At 47.4% G+C, this 24,987-nt stretch overlaps 1 protein-coding gene across 1 annotated transcript in view; it reads left to right on the forward strand.

Annotated features, from left to right (window-relative positions):
• Positions 1–24,987, forward strand: part of SLC12A4 (solute carrier family 12 member 4) — a 504,360-nt gene that overhangs the window by 448,698 nt on the left and 30,675 nt on the right. The window contains 1 exon segment of the mRNA XM_075325791.1: positions 19,841–20,010. Within this exon segment, the coding sequence (XP_075181906.1) occupies positions 19,841–20,010 (170 nt within the window).

The following is a 24,987-nucleotide window of genomic DNA, read 5'->3' on the forward strand; positions in this document are numbered from 1 at the left end:
TTGGCAATGTGAGAGAACCCCTTAATGAACCTTCTATAATAATTTGTGAAACCCAAAAAGCGTTGTAGCGCCTTCATATCCATGGGTTGCACCCAATCCACGATAGCCTGCACCTTTCCTGGGTCCATTTTAAATCCATCACGAGAAAGAAGTAACCCAAGAAAGGCTATTTCCTGAACAGAGAAAACACATTTTTCAAGCTTGGCAAACAGATGGTTATCACGCAATCTCTGTAATACTGAGCGAACATGCATAATATGCGTATCTCTATCGGCAGAATAAATCAAAATGTCATCGAGATAGATGGCCACAAAACGACCAAGAAAATCAGAGAAGATATCGTTGATGAAATTTTGAAACACCGCAGGGGCATTTGTTAGACCAAAAGGCATCACCAAATTCTCGAATAACCCCTCTGACGTCAGAAAGGCCGTTTTCCACTCATCCCCTTCTCTAATATGGATAAGATTATAGGCCCCCTGAGATCTAGTTTGGTAAACCACCGGGCTTCAGAGAGTTGGTTGTAGAGATCAGGGATGAGTGGAAGCGGATACGTGTTTTTCACAGTAATTTTGTTTAATTCTCGGAAATCGAGACATGGCCTTAATCCTCCGTCCTTTTTCTTTACAAAAAAGAACCCAGCAGCCACAGGGGAAGAAGAAGGACGGATATGCCCTTTACGTATTGTGAGACTCATGTGGGTTTAGTGGATGAGGGCAGGTATATCTCACCCCGGTATCGGTCCTATGTGACTTAGCCTGGCCAGGATCACCTGGCTACTAATGGATTAATGGGAGGTGAAGGACGGAGGTAAAAGGAATCTGGGAAGTTGGGGGAGGGTCTCCATCTGGGAACACAGTAAGCCTGTCTGTGTAGGAGACACTTGTGAGGAGCAGTGCCTGATGTTTGTATGGTTTAGCTGGAAGGGAGAAGCCCTCCAGTTGGTAGTTAGGATAACACTGTGTATAGTTAGTGCCGGACAGGCAAGGATTTATTTTGTTGGTGTTTTTTTTTCTTTTTGTTTATGCTTCACTGCAATAAACCTGACCAAGCGTCAGTTACACCTTGAATTCGGCTGTCTGCCTGAGGTGAATACGTGCCCTTTGAACCCAGCAAAGGCGATCCCGGAGCGTGTTATCACATTGTGGTGGAGAATGCGGGCAGCACGTTACAGCGCATCATAATGGATGACGTGGTGAAAGCGCTGGTACAATCCGCAGCTGTGCAGCAAGAGGCTAATCGCTTGATGTCGGCACAGTTGAAGGAACTGGTGGAATCGACGGTTAAAGACCGCCAACTTTTGCAGCAGGTGGCGCAGCGTCTGGCGACCGTACCGGAGAGTAATGCGGAGGCTGACCAGAGGGTGATTCATGTGAGTCGGTGCTGGCAGAAATTAACCACAGAGGACGATGTGGAAGCTTACCTGACCACGTTTGAACGGACGGCGGAGCGGGAAAAGTGGCCAAAGGAGCGATGGGCCGACTTGCTTGCACCGTTTCTGGCAGGTGAGGCACAAAAAGCCTACTTTGATCTTGAGCCTGAAGCAGCGCATGACTTTGATAAACTAAAAGCCGAGATCCTTGCCCGGCTGGGAGTGACGACGGCCGTGCGAGCACAGAGAGTTCATCAATGGACTTATCAGCCCGATAAACCACCGCGGTCACAGATGTTTGACCTCATTCACTTGACCAAGAAATGGCTACAGCCCGAGGTTCTGACGGCGCCAGAGATGGTACAAAGAATCGTTCTTGATAAATACCTAAGAGCTCTACCGCCATCTCTGAAGAGGTGGGTAAGCCATGGAAACCCCATGACAGCGGATCAGCTAGTGGATCTAGTGGAGCGTTATTCCTTGGCAGAAGGACTTATGGACGATGCTACACATCCTCGCTCTTCCCCTTCTCGACGAGGATCTGGTAAGACTGTTCCAGGGTCATGGGGAGGAGGAAAATATCCTAAGGCAGTGGAGGAGGAAAACAGGACTGCTGGCCCTGTGAGGGCTAAGGTGCCAAACTATGGTCTTAGCAAGGGGCCCGTGAGGTGTTTCCGCTGCCAGGAGGGGGGCCACATTGCTGCAAACTGTCCAGTAACTGCAGAACCGATGCAGTGTGATGTCACGGACTTTGAAAAACGCAGGGCTATGGTTGCACGGGTAGTGTGTGTTGCTGCATGTCAAGGCGATATGAAAAAACACCTGTGTGAAGTGTCCATTGATGGCAATACTGTTGTTGCACTATTAGACTCGGGAAGTGTGGTGACTCTGGTAAAGGCCAGTCTGGTGGCAGTCCCGATGGGACCGTCAGATAAATTTTCTGTGACATGTGTGCATGGAGACACCTGCTCGTACCTCACAACGGTCTCCTGCATTACTACGCCCTATGGGTCTGTGCATCATAAGGTGGGACTAGTACCAGCACTATTGCATGATATCATTTTGGGCAGGGATTTTCCCCACTTCTGGCAGTTGTGGGAGAACCAATTAGTACCCCAGGGTAGCCGCACGGATGATCCTTCTCCCACACCTTGTGTGGGCCCGGAGCCACTAGAGGATGCCCCACAAGAGGGTTCAGAGGAGGAATCCGCTGAAAACAACCCCCAGTTCCCCTTTTCAGTTCTGGCGGGTGATTCCGATGAACCCGGGGCAGAGGCGGACACGGGTGGCTGTCCCCCTTCCTCTTGGCTGAATTTGGAAGTCCAGAAAGATGACTTCCAAAGTGAGCAAATGAGAGATCCTACCCTTTCTCAGGCTATAAAAAATGTTAAAATGATAAACGGGGTGCAGGTGGATGCAGGTACTAGGCTGTCTTACCCCTACATGGCACTGGAGAATGACTTTCTCTATCAGATAGAGAAGAAGGGGGATGACACAGTACAACGATTGGTTGTGCCGAGAGCCTACAGGCGGAGAGTGCTGGACCTGGCACACGGACACATGATGGGGGGACACCTGGGGGTCCAGAAAACTACCGAAAGGATATTACACTGTTTTGTTTGGCCCGGCATGCATCACGATATTCGCACCTATTGCGAGTCTTGTCCTGACTGCCAAATCTCTGCGCCTAGGCCCCGTTTCTGTAGCCCCTTAGTACCTCTGCCTATCATCGAGATCCCATTTGAGAGAATTGGGATGGATTTAGTTGGACCCCTCCCCAAGTCTGCACGAGGACACCAGCACATCCTTGTCATCTTGGATTATGCCACTCGTTACCCCGAGGCCATCCCTTTGCGTAACACGGCCACCAAGACCATTGCCAAGGAGCTGGTCCATGTGTTTAGTCGGGTTGGTGTCCCAAAACAAATACAGACCAAGGAACCCCCTTTATGTCTAAAGTAATGAAAGAACTCTGCAGGCTGTTACAAATAGCACAGTTACGCACCTCCGTGTATCACCCTCAAACGGACGGACTGGTCGAACGGTTTAACAAAACTTTGAAACAGATGCTCCGTAAGGCGATAGACAAGGACGGGAAGAACTGGGACTACTTACTCCCGTATTTGCTTTTTGCCATCCGGGAGGTGCCCCAGTCTTCCACCGGGTTCTCTCCTTTCGAGCTTCTGTACGCCCGACGTCCCCGTGGACTGTTAGATGTCGCTAAAGAAACCTGGGAGGGACAGGTCACCCCGTTCAAAAGCGTAATAGACCATGTAACCCAAATGCAGGACCGTATTGCGGCGGTGATGCCCATCGTTAAAGAGCATATGATACAGGCTCAAGGAGCACAGAAAAGGATTTATGATAGGGGGGCCAAGATCCGTACTTTTGCACCCGGAGATAGGGTGTTGATCCTGGTCCCCACGGCAGAAAGCAAATTTCTGGCAAAGTGGCAAGGCCCCTTTGAAATTAAGGAACGGGTGGGTGAGGTAAACTACAAAGTGTACCAGGCTGGTAAAAGGAAGCCTGAACAGATTTATCACGTGAATCTGATAAAACCCTGGAAGGACCGTCCAGCTCTGTCAGCAGGTCTGGCCCTTCCGGTCTGCAAGCAGACCATACCGGATGTCGGGACGGCGGAGACTCTGTCGGAGCGGCAAAAGACCGACGTCAAGCAGTTTGTAATCAACAATCACGAGTTTTTCTCGGAAAAGCCCGGGCAGACCACTCTCATTAAACATGACATCATAACAGAGCCTGGGGTAACAGTTCAGGTAAAGCCCTACCGAATACCGGAGGCTCGGCGGGAAGCTGTCTCCCGAGAAGTGAAGACCATGTTGGAGTTAGGTGTAATCGAGGAATCGCATAGCGCCTGGTCGAGTCCGATTGTGTTAATACCGAAACCAGACGGCTCCATTAGATTCTGCAATGACTTCAGGAGATTAAATGCGGTCTCCAAATTTGATGCATACCCTATGCCACGGGTCGATGAATTAATAGATCGGCTTGGAAAAGCCCGGTATATCACGACCCTAGACTTAACGAAGGGCTATTGGCAGATCCTGCTAACAGAGGCCGCTAAAGAGAAAACCGCGTTTTCTACACCGGAAGGTTTATACCAGTATGTGTATATGCCGTTTGGACTACACGGGGCACCGGCAACCTTTCAAAGGTTGATGGACCGAGTCCTGAGGCCCCATAGGCAGTATGCTTCTGCGTATTTGGATGACATAGTCATTTACAGCCTGGACTGGGAGACGCACCTCCAGAAACTAGAGGCTGTGATTGAGGACCTGCGGGAGGCGGGTCTAACAGCAAACCCCAAGAAATGTCATATCGGGCTGGAAGAAGCCCGGTATTTGGGATACGTAATTGGGAGGGGAATTGTTAAACCCCAGATTGACAAGATACAAGCCATTCAGAAATGGCCGCAACCAGTCAACAAGAAGCAGGTGAGAGCGTTTTTGGGAATAGCCGGCTACTACCGACGGTTCATTCCCAATTTTGCGGCTACCGCTGTTCCCCTGACGGACCTTACCAAAGGGAAAGACTCTGTCATGATCAAATGGACCACGGCAGCCGAAGAAGCCTTCCATAACTTAAAACTAGCTCTTTGCTCTCAACCTGTGCTAATGACTCCTGACTTCCGCAGCGAGTTCGTGGTCCAAACGGACGCTTCTGATGCCGGTATAGGGGCTGTATTGTCACAACTGAAGGACGGAGAGGAACATCCGGTCCTTTATCTTAGTCGGAAACTTAATAAGCATGAACGCAACTATGCCATAGTGGAAAAAGAATGCTTAGCCATTAAGTGGGCTCTAGAGTCCCTTAAATATTACTTGATTGGAAGGAAGTTCCGGCTGATCACTGACCATGCCCCTCTCAAGTGGATGCACTTGAATAGGGAACGGAATGGCCGAGTGACCCGGTGGTTCCTTGCACTTCAGGCCTACCGTTTTACAGTGGAGCACCGCCCGGGGGTGCGGATGGGGAATGCTGATGCCCTGTCTCGTGTGCACTGTTTTGTGGGTGCTGTTGCTCAGCTGCAGTGGTCTGAGCAGAGGGGGGGGATATGTGAGACTCATGTGGGTTTAGTGGATGAGGGCAGGTATATCTCACCCCGGTATCGGTCCTATGTGACTTAGCCTGGCCAGGATCACCTGGCTACTAATGGATTAATGGGAGGTGAAGGACGGAGGTAAAAGGAATCTGGGAAGTTGGGGGAGGGTCTCCATCTGGGAACACAGTAAGCCTGTCTGTGTAGGAGACACTTGTGAGGAGCAGTGCCTGATGTTTGTATGGTTTAGCTGGAAGGGAGAAGCCCTCCAGTTGGTAGTTAGGATAACACTGTGTATAGTTAGTGCCGGACAGGCAAGGATTTATTTTGTTGGTGTTTTTTTTTCTTTTTGTTTATGCTTCACTGCAATAAACCTGACCAAGCGTCAGTTACACCTTGAATTCGGCTGTCTGCCTGAGGTGAATACGTGCCCTTTGAACCCAGCAAAGGCGATCCCGGAGCATGTTATCACAGTATACTATCAGATATGTATGATTTCATAGCAGCCCTTTCTGGACCCGAGAGGTGATATAAACGAGCCTTGGGCAATTTGGTATTGGGAAGTAAATCGATGGCACAATCATATGGGCGATGAGGCGGCAAAATCTCGGCCTCTGTTTCCGAGAATACGTCTCCGTAGTCCCTCAGGTATTCCGGAAGACCCTCAGGACTTACGGAGAACACAGATTACACAGGTACACATTGTAAACACCTTTTATGACAAGCAGGACTCCATTTGACTATGGTACGACACTCCCAATCAATAACAGGATTATGTAACCTTAACCATGGATACCCCAACACTAATCCAGCAGGGAGATTGGCCATTACAAAACAAGAAATAGTTTCAGAATGCAGAGACCCGATCACCAGAGTAAATTTTTCTGTAGCAAACCGAATGAGGCTTTGAGGCAGCGGTGTTTTATCAATTGCCAGGAGTTGAATGGGTCCTTCTAACCTCACCATCCCTAACTCTAGTCTTTGGACCAACTCAGAGTCAATGAAGTTCATAGCGGACCCACAGTCAACAAAGGCAGTAGCAGACCAGACCGACTCCTTGACCCGGAGGTCGACATTCAGAAGTATTTTATTGGAGGAGAGGAAAGGTACCTGATAGTCTGGGCAACCTCCTCGACCGTTACCCAGACTTAGAAGTTTCCCGACGACTGTTTAGCGGAGGGGCAAGCCGGGCAGTCTTTCCTCCAGTGTCCATGGTGTCCACAATAGAAGCACAGCTTGAGATCCCGGCGTCTTCTCCTCTCCTTCTCATCTGGACTGATGGCTCCAACTTCCATCTGTTCCATAGCCGGCAAAGAAGGTGCCCTAGGTAGAGGGGGCGGAATCTCATGCATGGTACCCTTCTTTCCCGTAATCTGCGGTCCATACGAACTGCCTCCGTCATCGCATCATCCAAGGTGCTGGGAGGAGGGTGCAGAGCCAAAGCGTCTTTCAGGGAGTCTGAAAGACCTCTCCGGAATTGGTACCTGAGTGCAGAATCATTCCACCATACCTCAGTGGACCACTGCCGAAACTCAGAACAATATAGCTCAGCAGTGTGGTTTCCTTGAGTGAGACACATGATCCTGTCCTCAGCCACCCGTACACGGTCTGGTTCATCATATATCACCCCGAGGGAGTCAAAGAAGAGGTCAACCGAATGCCGTTCCGGGGCCGAAGGGGGTAGGGAAAACGCCCACGTCTGGGGACCCCCTCCAAGTAACGACATGATGATCCCCACCCGCTGGGTCTCATTCCCCGAGGACCGAGGCCGGAGAGTGAAAAGAAGCCTGCAACTCTCCCTAAATGTCCGAAATAGGTTTTTCTCCCCCGAGAATTTATCGGGGCGCATCACCGTGGGTTCGGGGGAGGTCAGTTGGACATTAGTGGGACTATGCTGTCCTACGGTTTGTAAGGTAACTGCCACTGAGGTGCCCCTCGCAGAAGCAGAAACCTCACTCTGCAGAATGTTGTGTGAAGCTACCAGGGTGCGATGCTCTGCAGCCAAATCCTGCACCAGCTGCGTAAGGTTGGCTACTTGCTCGCACAAAGTACTGAGTGGATCCATTACCAAGAATTAAATGGCTTTTTTTTTTTCCTATGGGAGATAAAGCCTATTGGGGCTGGCTATACTGTAATGCTGCCACCAGGGGGAGCCAGAGCTCTGCAGCAGACGACACTACACAGAGCAATGAGAACCAGGAAGGAAATGCACAGCGTTCTCATGCACTGCCTAATCAGCACAGCTGAGAGGCAGAACTGCAGGGTATGTGAGTAATAGTCGGACAGGTTGGGTCAAACACTGTACGGGCAGAAGCAGAACCGGAGGAGCGAGCAGAAGCGAAGTCAAAGGTCAGTACCGGAGGAAGCAACCGAGTGGGGAAATAGGAGGGGGGACACAGGACAGGAGGGACGACCAGGGGACGGAACACAGACAAGGGCAAGGGGGCACAGGAACAGACAGATCAGGATATCACTCACAGGACCAGCAATCACAGGCAAAGCAGAGCTAAGCTTATAGCCGGCGCTGGTTCACTGGAAGTGTCAGCTTTTAAGGCATCCAGGGGCCGGAAGTGAGGCCCGAGAGAAGGCTCCGCCCCTGGCCATGTGGATAGGGAGGCGAATCATGACACTCGCCCTATTATTACTGGGTGCAACAGATCTTTTACCACTCCAACCTCATGAGACTCCGACCCACAAGTTGTTTTATAGTCACAGCGGCCACAGGGTAGTCCTTGGCATCCCCATGAATACAGTGGACGCCCACTGTCTTCCCAGGAATCAGCTGGTGTGGAAGTGTGTCCCTCACGAGGGTCACCAAACTCCCGGAGTCTAAGGGGCACTTTGCACACTACGCCATAGCAGGTGCGATGTCGGTGGGGTCAAATCGAAAGTGACGCACATCCGGCGTCGCTGTCGACATCGGAGTGTGTAAATCGTTTTAGATACGATTAACGAGCGCAAAAGCGTCGTAATCATATCGGTGTAGTGTCAGGCATTTTCATTATTTCGCTGCAGCGACAGGTACGATGTTGTTCCTCGTTCCTGCGGCAGCACACATCGCTGTGTATGAAGCCGCATGAGCATGGAACATCTCCTTACCTGCCTCCACCGGCTTTGCGGAAGGAAGGAGGTGGGCGGGATGTTTACGTGCCGCTCATCTCCGCCCCTCCGCTTCTATTGGCTGCCATGTGACGTCGCTGTGACACCGCACGACCCGCCCCCTTAAGAAGGATGCTGGTCGCCGGCCAGAGCAACGTCGCAGGGCAGGTAAGTGCATGTGAAGCTGCCGTAGCGATAATATTCGCTACGGCAGCTATCACAAGATATCGCTGCTGCGATCGGGGCGGGGACTATCGTGCTCGGCATCGCTACATCGGCATGCGATGTCGTAGTGTGCAAAGAGCCTCTTAGAGTCCCACTATTCTGGTGCCATTTATTTCTGTGAGACATGCCTGTGGCCCCTCACTGGGTTAACTGTCCACACTGCAGGCTCGGTATGCATAATAGGAAGAGCGCCGACCCATGCTGCAGTCCATCGGCTTGGTGGTCAAGGGACAACGGGCAGCAATGTGACCCTGTCCCTGGCACCTCCAACAGATAATATTACTGACTGGGGGTTTTTGCATGCCTCCACTTGCCACTTGGGACCTTGGATTCCCCCCTCCTGTGGCTCTGGTACCCTTCTTTTGGGGGTCGCTCCCTGAAGAAACCCCCCAATAGGGAAATGGTAAGTCCCGTGGCTTCATCCGGGAACTCTCTACCACCTGGTACCTCTCCACCAGTCCACCAAGTCGTCTGCATTCAAGGGGTTTCCCTGGGCAACCCAAGTCTGCACTGGCTTCGGAAGGGAGTGAATAAACCTGTCCATTACGACCCGCTCCACCATCTACGCTGGGGTGGAGGACTCTGGCTGCAACCATTTTTGTACCAGATGCAATAAATCAAACATTTGCGAGCGATGGGGTTTGACGCCATGATATGCCCACTGGTGGACCCGTTGTGCCCTAACAGTCATAGTCACACCCAGGCGTGCCACAATTTCAGCTTTTTGTTTGTCATACTCCTTAGCGTCCTGTAAAACAAGATCATAATAGGCCTTTTGTGGCTCTCTACTTAAATATGGCGCCAATACCTCCGCCCACTGCTCCGGCGGGAGTTTTTCTCGTTCAGCAACTCTCTCAAACACAGTCAAGAAGGCCTCAACATCATCCCCCGGAATCATCTTTTGCATAGCTCGCCTTACCGCCTTCCGGACGTTAGCGTCATCGCCTTGACTGGTCGCTCTGCCAAGGATTACCTCTGCTAGGACTTCTATCTGCTTCTGCTGTTTTTCACGTTGTTGCTGCAGCTGCTGCTGAGCCAACTGCTGCTGCTGGATCAACAGCTTGTTCGTCTCCTGCTGGGCCTGCTGCTGTTGTTGTTGGGCCAGCACCAGGTGCTTAATCAGTTGTCATAGGCGCACATACCTTAAGATAGTTCATACATTTTCAAAATACCACTTAAGGTATGTGCGCCTATGAGACCGGCGTGGTAGTCCTGGTGTAATATATCTGACCAGGGCAGGGCGAGCGTTTTAATGTGCGATATTTTGCACTGAAGTAACAACGATGAGATGGATCACGTATGTGGTCACATGATAATGTATACTGGTGTGATGCGATCTTCCCCGCTTTTTACCATTATGATCTATGTGGCGTTGACCACAATATGTTTATACTATCTCAATCAGTGCTGTCTTTGCCCAGGAAAACACGTAATAGGCAGGTCACAGTCCCTTTTTAGATGGCCTGGGGGCGTGTTTTTGCACTGTAGCGCTTCCTTGAATGAACTGATGACGCGGTGGATCACGTGTTTAGACACATGCTATTGTTTACATTATGTGATGTGACTAACCCCCATTCCCTGTTCTACTGATGGGTGATATGTGACGTTTACCTATGTATGTCTAAATGAACTGTACTCATACAGCCTGGTAAAACATTTAACAGGCCTTTTTGAAGCCCCCGCTCTAATCCATCTGGATGCCCTGGGGGCGTATCTCTACTTTGCAGCGTCTCTCTGAAGGAAGCGATGACGTGGCGGATCACGTGTTTGATCACGTGGTGCTGTTTGCACCACGTGATGTGGTCCAAGCCTCGCTCTCGCATACACAACCCGGAAATGCGATGCACGCACCGGGTTTATGGATTCTGTATGACAGAGAGACGCCGGGACACGTGCAACCCAGCGGGAATGATCCTCCTAAAAGGGTGGTGAGTGTGTATTTGTGATTCCTTAATCGCACCTGATTGGAAGTCGTTTGGATTGGCTGTACGGGCCCTGACCATACATTTATAGGTCATCACTTATGGGGCTAGCGGTTTGCAGCATTTTGTGTATGGACCTTGCAGGTGCCACACCAATTTTGGCCCACTATATCTTTCATGCTTGGTCCCCTGAGGAGTCACTAATTGTGACAAAACGCGTCGGAAGGCATGTGGGGCATCTGTGTACGAGGGCATAGGTTCAGATGTAGACCGTCCTTGTAAGGACGGGAGTCAAAGGGGTTTAGGGGAAGTTACATCAAGCCCGGAACTTAAGCCCCGCTGTGACCCCTCCAATAAGGATTTGCTGTTGTAAAGCATTGGAAAATCATCTAAATGGGTGAGATCTTTCCTTATCATTGCTTTGTCTGTGTGTGGAATATTAGTTAAAGGGGTTGAAGTTGTATCCTGCTGTATGTGTCTGTGGGTTTTGGTATATCCAATATTCCCCTTACATTATATGTTGGTAGTAGGACCACTGTCCTTAAATCGCTTGTACTACTGTGTATATTGACAGCTTGATTCCAATTTCCCCCCCACACACATGGTTGCTATCCCCTAATGGTTTTGTCCAAAGGTACCCTGACACGGTGTGGGAACATATGCCTTTGGCTACCCGCAGGGTGATCCTGAGTGTATTTTTCAATATTGTACCTTTTAATGAATAAGATTAAAAGTTAAGTTTTATACTATTTATTTATTTCCTCACTGGTGCTTTTTCACTATTCTGAATTGTGAGTATTGTCATTGTAGAAACACCAACTGGTGGTTCTCTTGCTATTTTCTTCCAGGTCTGAACTTTGCATCGGGGCCCATCAAACTCTAGTTATACCACTGCCTCCATGTATAATACACCCCTATAGTCCATGTATAAGGTGTTCTTCATGTTTATTATGTAGCCCCATAGACCTCCATATATAATGCAGCCCCCCAGACCTCCATGTATAATGCAGCACCCCCAGGCCTCCATGTATAACTAGACCTCCATGTATAATAATGCAGCTAGCCTCCCCAGGCCTTCATGTATAATAATGCAGCCAGCCTCCCCAGGCCTCCATGTATAATAATGCAACCAGCCTTCCCAAGCCTCCATGTATAATAATGCAGTTAGCCTCCCCAGGCCTCCATGTATAATAATATAGCCAGCCTCCCCAGGCCCCCATGTTTAATAATGCAGCCAGCCTCTCCAGGCCGCCATGTATAAAATAGCAGCCAGCCTCCCCAGGCCTCCATGTGTAATAATTCAGCCAGCCTCCCCAGGCCTCCATGTATAATAATGCAACCAGCCTCTCCAGGCCACCATGTATAATAATGCAGCCAGCCTCCCCAGGCCTCCCTGTATAATAATGCAGCCAGTCTCCCCAGGCCTCCCTGTATAATAATGCAGCCAGCCACTGCAGGCCTCCATGTATAATAATGCAGCTAGCCTCCGCATGCCTCCATATATAATAATACAGCCAGCTTCCCCAGGACTCCATGTATAATAATACAGCCAGCCTTCCCAAGGCCCCATGTATAATTCAGCCAGGCTCCCCAGGCCTCCCATGTATAATAATTCAGCCAGGCTCCCCAAGCCTCACATGTATAATAATTCAGCCAGGCTTCCCAGGCCTCCCATGTATAATAATTCAGCCAGGCTCCCCAGGCCTCCATGTATAATAATGCAGCTAGCCTCCCCAGGCCTCCATGTATAATAATGCAGCTAGCCTCCCCAGGCCTCCATGTATAATAATTCAGCTAGCCTCCCCAGGCCTCCATGTATAATAATGCAGCCAGCCTCCCCAGGCCTCCATTTATAATAATGCAGCCTGGACGAAGGCGTGTGCCGAAACACGTGTAGGGCGTCCTGTGTACCCGGCTCCATTCTTGCCTGCCATAATCCTGCTGTCACGCTTAGGTAAATGCTTGCATAAGCTCCTTGGATACAGTGGTTGTCTCTTATGGGAAGCAGTTCATAGACTCTTGCCCCTCTTGGGTTTAAACAAATTAGCTGGACCAATCACTGAGCTAGGAATAAATAAAAAGACATAAAACGTAGCTTTTACTTCATAGACATATAAAATATGAACAGTGGTTCATAAGTGAGTTAAAACCAGGGTAACAGTAGTCCAATTATGTGGACAACAGATGGGCCTATAGGTAAAGAGTATAGAGACGCAAACAATACGGACTGCCTCAGCTGGCTTGAAATCAAATGGACGGTCGTGCCATCATAAATACTATATCCAACTGGACAAGAAAAATCATATACACACAATACAGTTTATCACATTGAGAACCCCAGTCATGGGAGAATATTCCTGTGTATATTATAGGCAGATACTCAGATACTGAGGAGTTGTGGATAGAAAATATTCCTCTCTGATAGGGAATGGTCTTACCACATCCCGAAGTCATAGGCGGGCATTATGCAGGTTACCGGCTCAATAAGGGGGGCTGTCACTTAGCACATCAGATCCCATACGGCCAAATAACCCATATCAGGCAAAATCAAAAGTTCCCACTCCCAACGTTTCAAACTGGATCATCAGGGGAGTCCAAGTGGGATATCAGCAGTGGATGTCACTAGGCATCAGTACAGTACAGGAACACGTAGGGGTCAGTATAACCTGTCAAAGATTGAAATGCTCAGTCTACAAGGTTTGGAAAAGGACTCCAGAATCACCATTAAGCCCTCTGATAAGGGGGGCAACGTGGTGATACTGGACTCTAAGGATTATAAAAACATTTGTCTTGGTATCCTCAATGATGAGGCATGTTATGCCAGACTTGATTCAAGTCCAATTTTCAGATTTAAAAACGAATTAAGGAACATGCTGGATGAAGCCCTTGATTTGAATATCATAGACAAAAATGAGTTTGATTACCTATTACCTGCCTTTCCAGTAATGGCAACGTTCTATATTTTGCCAAAAATACACAAGGGGTGTAACCCCTTGAGAGGCCGCCCTATTGTGTCAGGTATTGGTAGTATAACAGAGAAACTGAGCGTTTATGTAGACAGGATTTTAAGACCCTTCGTGCTCTCCCTCAACTCATATCTGAGAGACACCACCGACTTCCTACGTAGAATTGACGACATCTTTCTCGAGGAAGGCATGCTACTGTGTAGTATTGACGTGGAGGCACTGTACTCGTCCATCCCCCATGAGGCTGGTGTGGAGGCAGTGAGGTATTTCCTCAGTACTAGAGGGAACCAATATATGCAGCATAATAACTTTGTCATCAAGGCCCTCACCTTTTGTCTAACCAGGAACGTTTTCACCTTTGATGGGAGGTTCTTCCATCAGCTCAGGGGGACTGCGATGGGGACGTGCTGTGCCCCATCGTATGCTAACCTTCTCCTGGGCTGGTGGGAGGGGAAGGTGGTCTTTGGTGGCCTGATGGATACCGAGGACGTCGTCTTGTGGACTAGATACATAGACGACGTCTTTGTTATCTGGAAGGGCTCGGAGGTGGATTTCCACGCGTTTATGACTAAATTGAACAATAACAACATAGGCCTACGCTTCACTAGTGAAGTAGGTGGAGATAATTTGGCGTTCCTCGACGTTTTGGTCGAAAAAGGACCAGAGGGCCGTCTAAGAACAACAACATATAGAAAGGCCACCTCCTCCAACTCCCTGTTAAAATGGGAGAGTGCCCATCCTGGCTCCCTGAAAAGGGGGATCCCCAAGGGACAATTTACAAGGATGCGGAGAAATTGTTCAGATGATGCCACCTTTGAAACACAGTCAGTGGACCTGATGGGACGCTTGAGAGAGAGGGGCTATCCGGAGCGGGTCATCATGGAGGTGTACAAATCCACGTGCAGTTTGGATCGCAGTGGCTTACTAAATTCTAACTGCCAAAATGTCACCACCCCGGACACCTTGAGGTTTATCACAAAATTTAATAATGGTGCAGTGTACCTAAGGAGAATACTGTCTAAATACTGGCCCATACTACATATGGACCCTACAATTGACAAACATCTTTCGGGTCACCCATCTGTCACCTTTAGAAAGGCGAGATCTTTGAGTGACAGATTGGTTCATAGCCACTTTCAAGACAACAAATCAGCCATGAAAAAGAGTGATGTTAAAGGCTGTTTTAAGTGCTATGACTGTATCAATTGCAAGTATGTGGAGGAAGGAAAAGAATTTAAAAACTCAAAAGGCAGTAAAGTATACTCTTTGAGGCCATTTATAACATGTAAATCAAAGGGGGTGGTGTACAAGGTAAGCTGTGGTTGCGGTAAGCTTTATGTGGGAAAGACCATCAGGGAGCTGAGGCGCAGAGTACGGGAGCATAAGAATGATATCATCAACAAAAACGATACACCAGTGGCAAGACACTTTAGCGCTTCCCATAATGGTGATCTGGGAAGCTTTAGGGTAATGGGTATTGATTTGATCCACCCTCCCCCGCGTGGTGGAAACTGCAACAAGATCATCCTCCAGAAGGAATGCTTCTGGATTTACACCCTGGATACTATGGTGCCGATGGGATTAAATGAATCCCTCTCATTCACCTCTTTCCTAGGAGCACCTTAGGATTAGGGTCCCAATAGGAGGGAAAGTCGACGCCCAAGTGGGGGCACCATGGACGTATGGACTGGTAGGGTGCCGACCCCCACATGTTAGGTAGGATGCAACCATCTTTGTAGGGTCAGTGTCTAGTATGCACCTTAGATTCCTGGTCCACCGACCCTGCCTTTCTTGGGAACCTTGCTTTTATTTTGATGATCTTGCCTTGTTTCCCTCCCCACCCCTTGGTGATTTACCCGGGGTCATTGCCCCTCCTGCCCTGATGGTCGCCTACTGTGGATTGGCCCTCTCTCCTCGGGTCCCATCGGAACACTGACCCTTTATTGATCCTGTGTTTCTATAGTGTTTTAAATAGGCTCTCTATTTTTAAATAAGCTCTCTTTTTCAATCCCTATCTCCTTTTACATTATTGTCTTTGTTTTTCCACATCTCTGTGGTTGCACCAGCCTAGTGCTCTTTTAGTACATTACAAACCTGACCTGTGATATTGCTTATATACCGGCATTTCTTTTTTGACTTGTACCTTATGCCAGATAACTATAATCGCGGCCACTATATTTGGAACCGAGGTTGCTATGGCAGCGTTAATGGGTGTCTCCATGTTATGGAGCTGCTTGCGTTCCACTCACCCGGATGTGATGACATCGGGTGAGGACGGTCACGTCTTCCAAGCGACGCTGCCTTTGATGACGCGCAACTTCCGGCCCGGAGGCATTCTGGGAGCTCGCGTCACGCTAATTCAACCATTCCGCGCATGCGCCGTGCTATATTTGGAGCGTCACTCCAGATGCCAAGCGCGGCAAGCTTGAATTAGGTTTGATACACGCCTGGATGCGGTGAGTTAATATAAACATGGGGCACGATAAATGCGGCCTGATTGGCAGTTCCCTGGGCTTTTTACTGATATTTGCTTATTGATATTATAGTGATTCGGGCACCTGTGGAGGGTCATGTGAAAGCGATGCCTAGTGACGTCCACTGCTGATATCCCACTTGGACTCACCTGATGATCCAGTTTGAAACGTTGGGAGTGGGAACTTTTGATTTTGCCTGATATGGGTTATATGGCCGTATGGTATCTGATGTGCTGAGTGACAGCCCCCCTTATTGAGCCGGTAACCTGCATAATGCCCGCCTATGACTTCGGGATGTGGTAAGACCATTCCCTATCAGAGAGGAATATTTTCTATCCACAATTCCTCAGTATCTTAGTATCTGCCTATAACACACACAGGAATATTCTCCCATGACTGGGGTTCTCAATGTGATAAACTGTATTGTGTGTATATGATTTTTCTTGTCCAGTTGGATATAGTATTTATGATGGCATGACCGTCCATTTGATTTCAAGCCAGCTGAGGCAGTCCGTATTGTTTGGGTCTCTATACTCTTTACCTATAGGCCCATCTGTTGTCCACATAATTGGACTACTGTTACCCTGGTTTTAACTCACTTATGAACCACTGTTCATATTTTATATGTCTATGAAGTAAAAGCTACGTTTTATGTCTTTTTATTTATTCCTAGCTCAGTGATTGGTCCAGCTAATTTGTTTGATACTTTTGTGGATCTTCTTATGGTATATTGCTACTTATCCCTCTTGGGTTTAGCAGTCTCCACTATAGAGGGTCTCTATATATAGCATCTTGCTTCAAATGGAAGTATCTGACTATTTGAATTTATAATGTGTGCATAGTGGTTTTGTATTGCCACATGGTTGCAACTGTATTTTATAGTATTATATCTATGCATCACTTATAGTCAATTGGCCCCTTGGATACTATCCTATTTTTGATCCATCATCCATTGGAATTTTTAATAGCTATGTTTATCCTGTAATGACATATTATATTACTATTTTATATCTATAGTGACTGTGGTAAATTGATGCATCTTTGAATGCACCCGGGTATATTTGTATCTCTGTTTATGGTGTTTTAACCCCTCACTTAACCAATAAAATTAAGTATTCACTTATTGGACTTTTTGATCGTGTTTTTCTCTTTTTGGTCTACAATCAGTTGTGTGACTGATGCAACGGATGCGTTGCAGATCGTGCCACAACTGATGTGACTGATGCTGCAAAAAACGGATCCATTGTTTTTTTTTCTTACTGTTTAACCTGATCGTTCACAAAAGCCGCCAGAACCTGATCGCTCGTGCCGCTGGAACTGAATTTACAGTCAATCATGGTTGTTTACTGTGCGCATACTCACAGTAAAAAAACGACAAAAAACATTACATTCTGCGCTCCTACCGCCTGACGGTCAGTCATTAAACAACTGATTTGTCACGCGGCGGATGCAACGCAGGGCCATCAGTCACAATCTGTCGCTAATAGAAGTCTATGGGGAAAAATGGATTCCTACAAAATATTTTGCAGGATATCGTAACTCCTCAAGGCAACAGATTGTGGCCGATGCAAAACAATAGAAGTGGGAACTTAGCCTTAACTGCGACAGAATAAAAAAAAAATCCAAAAAATCACATGGTATGATTTTCAAATAATTAAATTGCATTTTATTGCATGAAATAAGTATTTGATCAGGGAATAAAATTGTAGACTTGCACAACGCAGGGATGGACTACAGGACAATAGGCAAGCAGCTTGGTGAGAACACAACAACTGTTGGTGCAATATAAGAGAATTGAAGAAACACAAGAAGACTGTCAATTCTACTGAATCTGGGGTTCCATGCAAGATCTTATCTCATGCAATAATGTTGATTCTGAGAAAGGTCAGAAATCAGCTCAGAATTAACCAAGAGGACCTGGTCTGTGAAGGCTGACCGGGGTGTGGACACACAGGCACATAGTAACCAGGTCTCCCACATTTACCTTTGAAGGGACCCCTGGGGAATCCAGGAGGAGGCGTGGCCTCCATCTCCACTCAATGGGTGTGGTAGAGAGGCTGGGTGCTAAGTTGCAGAGGCAGGCACAGAGGGGAGGGAGTAGTGAGCCGAGTCAGTTAGTGAAGCTCAGGGAGAGAAAGTAGTCACAGAGAGAGAACCTGCAGGTTGTCACTAGTCAGACACCGCTGGTGCAGTGGTTGCTGGTGGGGGAGTAAGGGCTACCTGGTAGTGCCGCCCGAAAACCACCTGAGGCCGAAGAGCAGAGAGATGGCTGAGTACGGGGACTGCCAGTAGACCCTGCCTGCACGGGGTTACAGGTCCCCAGAGCAGGGGCCCATTCAGTTGGCCTGCTCAACCTGCTGGTGAGTGAAAACTGTGGAAAAAGAAAGCGCAATAGGGTCTTACCCCAATATATATAGGGTGAAGCAAAGAATAATCCTACTCACCAATTCGGGTTGTGACAGTCACAACACCTATAGTAGCATGTAACACCAAGTCCCGGCAGCGGTCCCCAAGAGGCAGATAACAGAGAGTAGTAGAGAATGGGTTTCACAGCCGCGCCAAAAGACTACTGGATTCTTCTCAGATTAATGTTTCTTTTATTTCATAACAGGTCAAGTCTACGCGTTTCAGGAGAACACAGCTCCCTTCTTCAGGACAAACCAGCAAAGAATCATCAAATCTCATTGAGATTTGATGATTCTTTGCTGGTTTGTCCTGAAGAAGGGAGCTGTGTTCTCCTGAAACGCGTAGACTTGACCTGTTATGAAATAAAAGAAACATTAATCTGAGAAGAATCCAGTAGTCTTTTGGCGCGGCTGTGAAACCCATTCTCTACTACTCTCTGTTATCAACCTGCTGGTGAGGGCACTTCATGCCCTTCACCTCACCACCACAGAGTCCGCAGCCACGTAGCAACGAGAGGGCCCATAGGTGACAAGAGGCAAGCAGCTGGCGTTACCTGGTCCAGGCTACAAGCAAACGGGCCGAAAAGGGGAGAACAGGTGGAAGCAACTTCCCTGGGTGACCCCGTAGGACTACAAGTCTGGGTCACCACAAAAACAAGAGGGCTAGGAAGGCGAGTCAGCAGCCACCCCTAAGTCAGCCTGAAGGAGCCTGGTTCCCCGCTTGGAGCATCACAGCATCGCCCGGGTTAACTCACCCCTGCCACCTGAAGTGAGTAAAAACCCTGAAAGACTCTGCTGTTTGTGTGTGAGTTCTTCTGTGACCTGTGGTACTACACACTTACACTAGCCTCACTCTCGGGAGGCTACAACATCTGACTGCAGCTAACATCAGCCCCAGGCGTCCCCTAAACTGCAGTGGCGGTCAACCCCCCTGACCGCAAATACCGAGAGTGGCGTCACGAATTCCCCATTGAAGTTAACCTACCTGTGACCAGAAGAAGATCCCAACACGTGGAGTCCCTGAAGGTAATGCAGACGGCGGGGCTCCACAGTAGGAAAACATGCAAAATAGGCAGTGTACCAAATACTTATTTTCACTGTCATATACAAAGCGAAGATGGACATATTGTATGTATGAATTAAACATATATATTTAAATCTAGGTAGACATGTGTTGATGCATGGCACATGGTTCAGTGTTTTTAATGTATACGTTTGATGCATATGGCTACAGGCATATAATTGTACAGCTTGCCTTAGCTACATGCGGATGGGTGGAAAAATTACTTAATAACTATGACATTTTTTTCTCTCATACAGAAACTGTACGTTGTACAACTGCAGCACATTTGGCACTAACAGTCCCTAAAAACGTCTCTTTCTATCCAAGCAACCATGAACGTTATCTAGAAGGAAACATAGATGTCTGGTGGATTGTGCATGATGGTGGCATGCTGATGCTGCTGCCCTTCTTACTAAAACAACATAAGGTAATAACATTTTCAAGATTTTTTTCCATGACAAATTCCACATTATACAATTTTGTTTTTATTTCAAGGCTAAGATTGGCACATTTTAAAAATGAATGTCAGCTTTTTATTGGAACAGAAATCTATGCAGATTTTCACAAGTCAGTTTACAAGAAACATAATGTAAAGTAGACATGCTTTTGAGCACATAGTTATTGGAAACTTGACATCAGTTTAATGCTGACCGAACAACAGGTAGAATGAACCAGTTATAGACTGCACTTATACAGCCTTGTCCACTTTAATCTGAAACACGTCTTTTTTTCAGAGTAAACATACCTTAAAAAGCTAATGCAGAAGTATATGTCTTAGATGACTAAAGTGGGGAACTTCCCTGGCTGCCTTCTCACCATTTAGCTATAGTTGGCTGACCAGTAGGTCACTAGCACCTTTGACCCTCCTCAAAGCTTCAGTTGATCGGCAGAGTACGATTATATACAGTATATACTAGATGGTGGCCCGATTCTAACGCATCTGGTATTCTAGAATTTATTGTGTAGTTAATGTATGATTAACTGCTTTTCCACTGTCCGCCGGCTGCTCTCTCCTGTCCGGCGTCCGCTCCGCTTTTTCACTGTGGCCGGCGGTGAGTTGCAGGCTGTGTCATTGGGAGGTGTGGGTTGGCCTGGTATGTGGGCTGATGCTGTGATGTGGCTCCATGCTGGTATGTGCCCCCATCGTGGTGTAGCCACCATCCTGACATGTGCCCCTATCGTGATATAGGTAGGATCCTTGTGTATGCAGCATCCTGGTCTGTGTCCCATCCGGGTATAGTTTCCATCCTTGTATCGCCCCCATTCTGGTATGTGGGTTGATGCTGGTATGTGGCCCCATTCTGGTATGTGGCCCCATCGTGGTATAGGCAAGATCCTTGTGTATGCAGCATCCTGGTCTGTGTCCCATCCTGGTATAGTCTCCATCCTTGTATGACTCCCATCCTGGTATGTGGGTGTCTGTGTAGGGCAGTGTTTGTGCTGCGCAGTGTGTGTGTATTGCGTTCTGTGTGTTGCGGTGCCTATGTGGGGCAATGTGGGTGTGTGTGTGTTGTGGGGGGTTGCGGTGTGAGTGTATTTGTGTGTGTGGGGGCGTGTGATTGTGGAGCGATGTGTGTGTGCGGGGGTGTTTGTGTGCGGCAGTGTGCGTGTGCACTCGTGTGTGGGTGGTTGTGTGTGTGTCGCGTTTGATATGACCGTGTGTGTGTGTGTGTGTGTGTGTGTGTGTGTGCACGGCGGTGTGTGTGCGTGTGGTTTGTGTGTGCCGGTGTGTTTGTGTTGGGCTGTGTGGGAGTTGTGGTTTGTGTGTGTGTGTGTGTGTAGCTTCATTTCCCGCTGGCCATGAATAGTAATGATTGGCTCATGCAGCTCTCCCAGTAACCATGGATGAATGCAGGGGAAGCACATGGCTACTTAAATATTAACACTTCAGTGAATGTTAAGTAGCCGCTCATGAATAGTAATGAGCGGCTCGTTAACATTCACAGCAGCATTAATATTTAAGTAACCATGTGCTTCCCCTACATTTATCGTAGCCAATTATTTACTCATCATTTCTCTAGAATGGACCCCCACGCTTTTCTTACTCTGTGGTTTGGGCTGCTCCATATAGATTGAGATTGATTTCCTGCTTATGTATATTGGCGATCGTTTGCTCCTCTGTGCTAATTCCACGCCTCCCTCCCTTTCATTTTTTTGCATTTAACTTTTTGTACATAACCTCCTTTTATGCTCCCATTGGTTCATCAATAACGCTTGATTATTTGTCTTTTCCATTCAGGATAAATGGTGACTTTTTCAAAACATGTGCAGAGGTACAGGAGGGAAGAATATGGGTAGAAAAATTTTTTTTTGCTACATACACATAGATGCCTCCCTCCTCTGCAACTTTTGGATCTCCACTTCTCCTGCATGGATTCACTTACCGCCCCTGCATCAGTGTGATACAGCAATCCCCGGATGTTTCTGTGCGCACGCGTGGTCCGCGCTGCCTTTCCCTTGTGTGTCAACACCACCGTCTATACGTCGCGCGCCTGCGCGGGAGCCATGGAGACGTGTCCTTGCTCCCGTGCATGCGCCGGGTGACGTGACGATGGGTTGACCCTGGAGTTGGGCTGCGGCCGTCCGCGCGTGCTCCGATATGTCACTTCCGGGTCCAATCTGACAGCAGCGGCGACTATTTAAAACCCAGCACCCGATGGGCACATACCACAGCACCTCTCCCCTGAAGAAGATAAGAAAATCGCTATTTGAAACGTACGTTGGGCTGGTCTGAGGCTTGTTTGAGACTGTTCTTACCATCGTTATCAGAGTTATTTCCTCTGACCTCTTGGCATTCCCCTTATCCCCATGGGATCCTCCCATATTGATTTTTTTGGGCAATCTGCAATATATATCGGTGTCAGTACCTGTATGTCACTGAACTGATCCCTGACTGAGCTTTATCTCGGTGTAATTGATCTAAATGTATATTTTCATGTTTGTACAGATACGTATGTACAGACACCCCTGGATAGGGGAATCACATGGTATTGTTTGTCATATTATGTCTCTGATTTTATTCAATTTTAACTCATAAATGAACGGTCACCTGTGTCATAATAAACTTGATTACCTTGTGTTTACACTCTAAAAGCTTTTGTTCTCCTCTATGATCAGAAGCACCTAGCCTATTATCCTCATATAACCCATATATTTTTTTTGGTGGTCCCATGTTATAGAATCTTTGTTTTTATGAGAGAAGGAATATACCTAACTATGAGTACCTAAATATTGTATTCCATGTGTGTGTATGTATATATATATATATATATATATATATATATATATATGTATATTTATATATATATATATATATATATATATATATATATGTGTGTGTGTGTGTATCTATATATATATATATATATATATATATATATATAGATATATATATAGATATATCTATATATATAATTGCCTTATTCTGTCTGTCTGTCTGTCTTGCTCCAAAATTGTGTCCTTACGGTGACACAAAGCTGATTGGCCGCTGGGCTCGCCATAGCCCCGCCCCCCGCACGGATTGGCCGCTCGCCTCGGCTCCGCCCCCCCACAGATTGGTCGCTCGCCTCGGCCTGGCCCCGCCCTCCGTATGGATTGGCCGCTCGCCCCGGCCCTCCGCACGCATCGCCAGACATAACCTTGCGATGCTGGGATCGTGACGGAGCCGGTGAACGCTGGTAACCATTATACACATCGGGTAACTAAGGTCCCTTGGTTACCCGATGTGTATCATAGTTACCAGTGTACACCGGCTCCGTTACGATCCCAGCAGCGCCAGACATAACCTTGCGATGCTGGGATCGTGACGGAGCCGGTGAACGCTGGTAACCATTATACACATCGGGTAACTAAGGTCCCTTGGTTACCCGATGTATATCATAGTTACCAGCGTACACCGGCTCCCGGTATACATGTGCAGGGAGCCGGCATTATACTCCTCTCCCCCCAGGACTACTCCTCCTATTATAGTCCTCCTATTATACTCCTCTCTGAGTATAATAGGAGAACTATTACTGCATGGGGGATGGAGCACGATGGGGTGCGCAGCATGGGGGATGTAGCAGGATGGGGGGTGCGCAGCATGGGGGATGTAGCACGATGGGGAGTGCGTAGCATGGGGGATGGAGCACGATGGGGAGTGTGCAGCATGAGGGATGGAGCACGATGGAGGGTATGCATATATATGTGTGTATATATATATATATATATATATATATAATGTATGTATGTGTGTGTGTATATATGTATATCTATCTCTCTGATGAACCTCTTCTGAGAGGTGAAACGCGTTGGATTTTTGTTTTTTTTCTTGATGTTATCTTGCTCCCCAATTCCTTTGGGGATGCTCAAATCTGATATGTGACTCAGTGTGATCGATGACTATGTATCATAGACTGATCTGACTGACAGACCTGTGACAATATTGTCCATGTCCGACTATTGTAATATCAACTGGTTTGAATGTTTTTTGAGGGTGATTCTCTGGTAGTGGTAACTTGTGTCTAATTTGGTTATGGAGATATTAGCATAAGTTAATCAGTATTGTGGTATAATTATCCTTATCCCGATAGATCACCTACTGGTTCACTTGCAACCAGCTGGCCCCTTTCCTTCTTGGATAGTGGACGTTCTCTCCGCATTGTTTGTTATTGGGAGTTTTTTTTTCATTTTTTACTTTTTAACTTTATGCCTCAATAAAATATGTATTTTAGGAGTAAATTTCTTGTCTGTGAATAATTTTTGGGGTTTTAATGATAGGTAGTTGAGAGAGATAAGAAAGCAATAGTGTAGAATAGGGATGTTAAGTATAGGGAAAGCTGTATGCCACAAATCGGCATTTAATGATAGAAATAAGGAGAGGTACTTGTCAGTGCCTACTAAAGAGTTGCCAGTGAAAGCTCTAAATTGCTATCGCTAGTCACTACTGCCTGCTCCCAAATGGCCAGTCAATCACATTTCTGTTAATTTGCTTGTGAACTAGGTAAAAATGGCTTGTCAGTTTTTATTACTTGCTCAAAATTACTCAGTCAATCACATTTTTAGGTATTGTTAGTTGTGCTTGTTGTCAATTTGCTGGTGAACTAGGTAAAAAGATCTTATCAGCTTTCATTGCCTGCTCAAAATTACGCAATCAATCACATTTCTAGGTATTGTTAGTTAGTAGTGCCTGTTGTCAATTTGCTAGTGAACTAGGCAAAAAGGTCATGGCAGTTTTCATTGCCTGCTCAAAATTACGCAGGAAAGCATCTGCATCGGTGCCCAAAATCTTTGTCAGTTAGATCCTGACCAGCACGACGTCAACTGACAACCCCTGGGGGTGGAGGTGATGATGATGAGACTCAGATACCTGAGGCGCATGTATACTGTTATGTAATGTCAGGTCAGGAAGAGAAGGAGTGGAGCA

This window comes from Anomaloglossus baeobatrachus, chromosome 10 (genome assembly GCF_048569485.1).
Source record: "Anomaloglossus baeobatrachus isolate aAnoBae1 chromosome 10, aAnoBae1.hap1, whole genome shotgun sequence".
NCBI lineage: Eukaryota > Metazoa > Chordata > Amphibia > Anura > Aromobatidae > Anomaloglossus > Anomaloglossus baeobatrachus.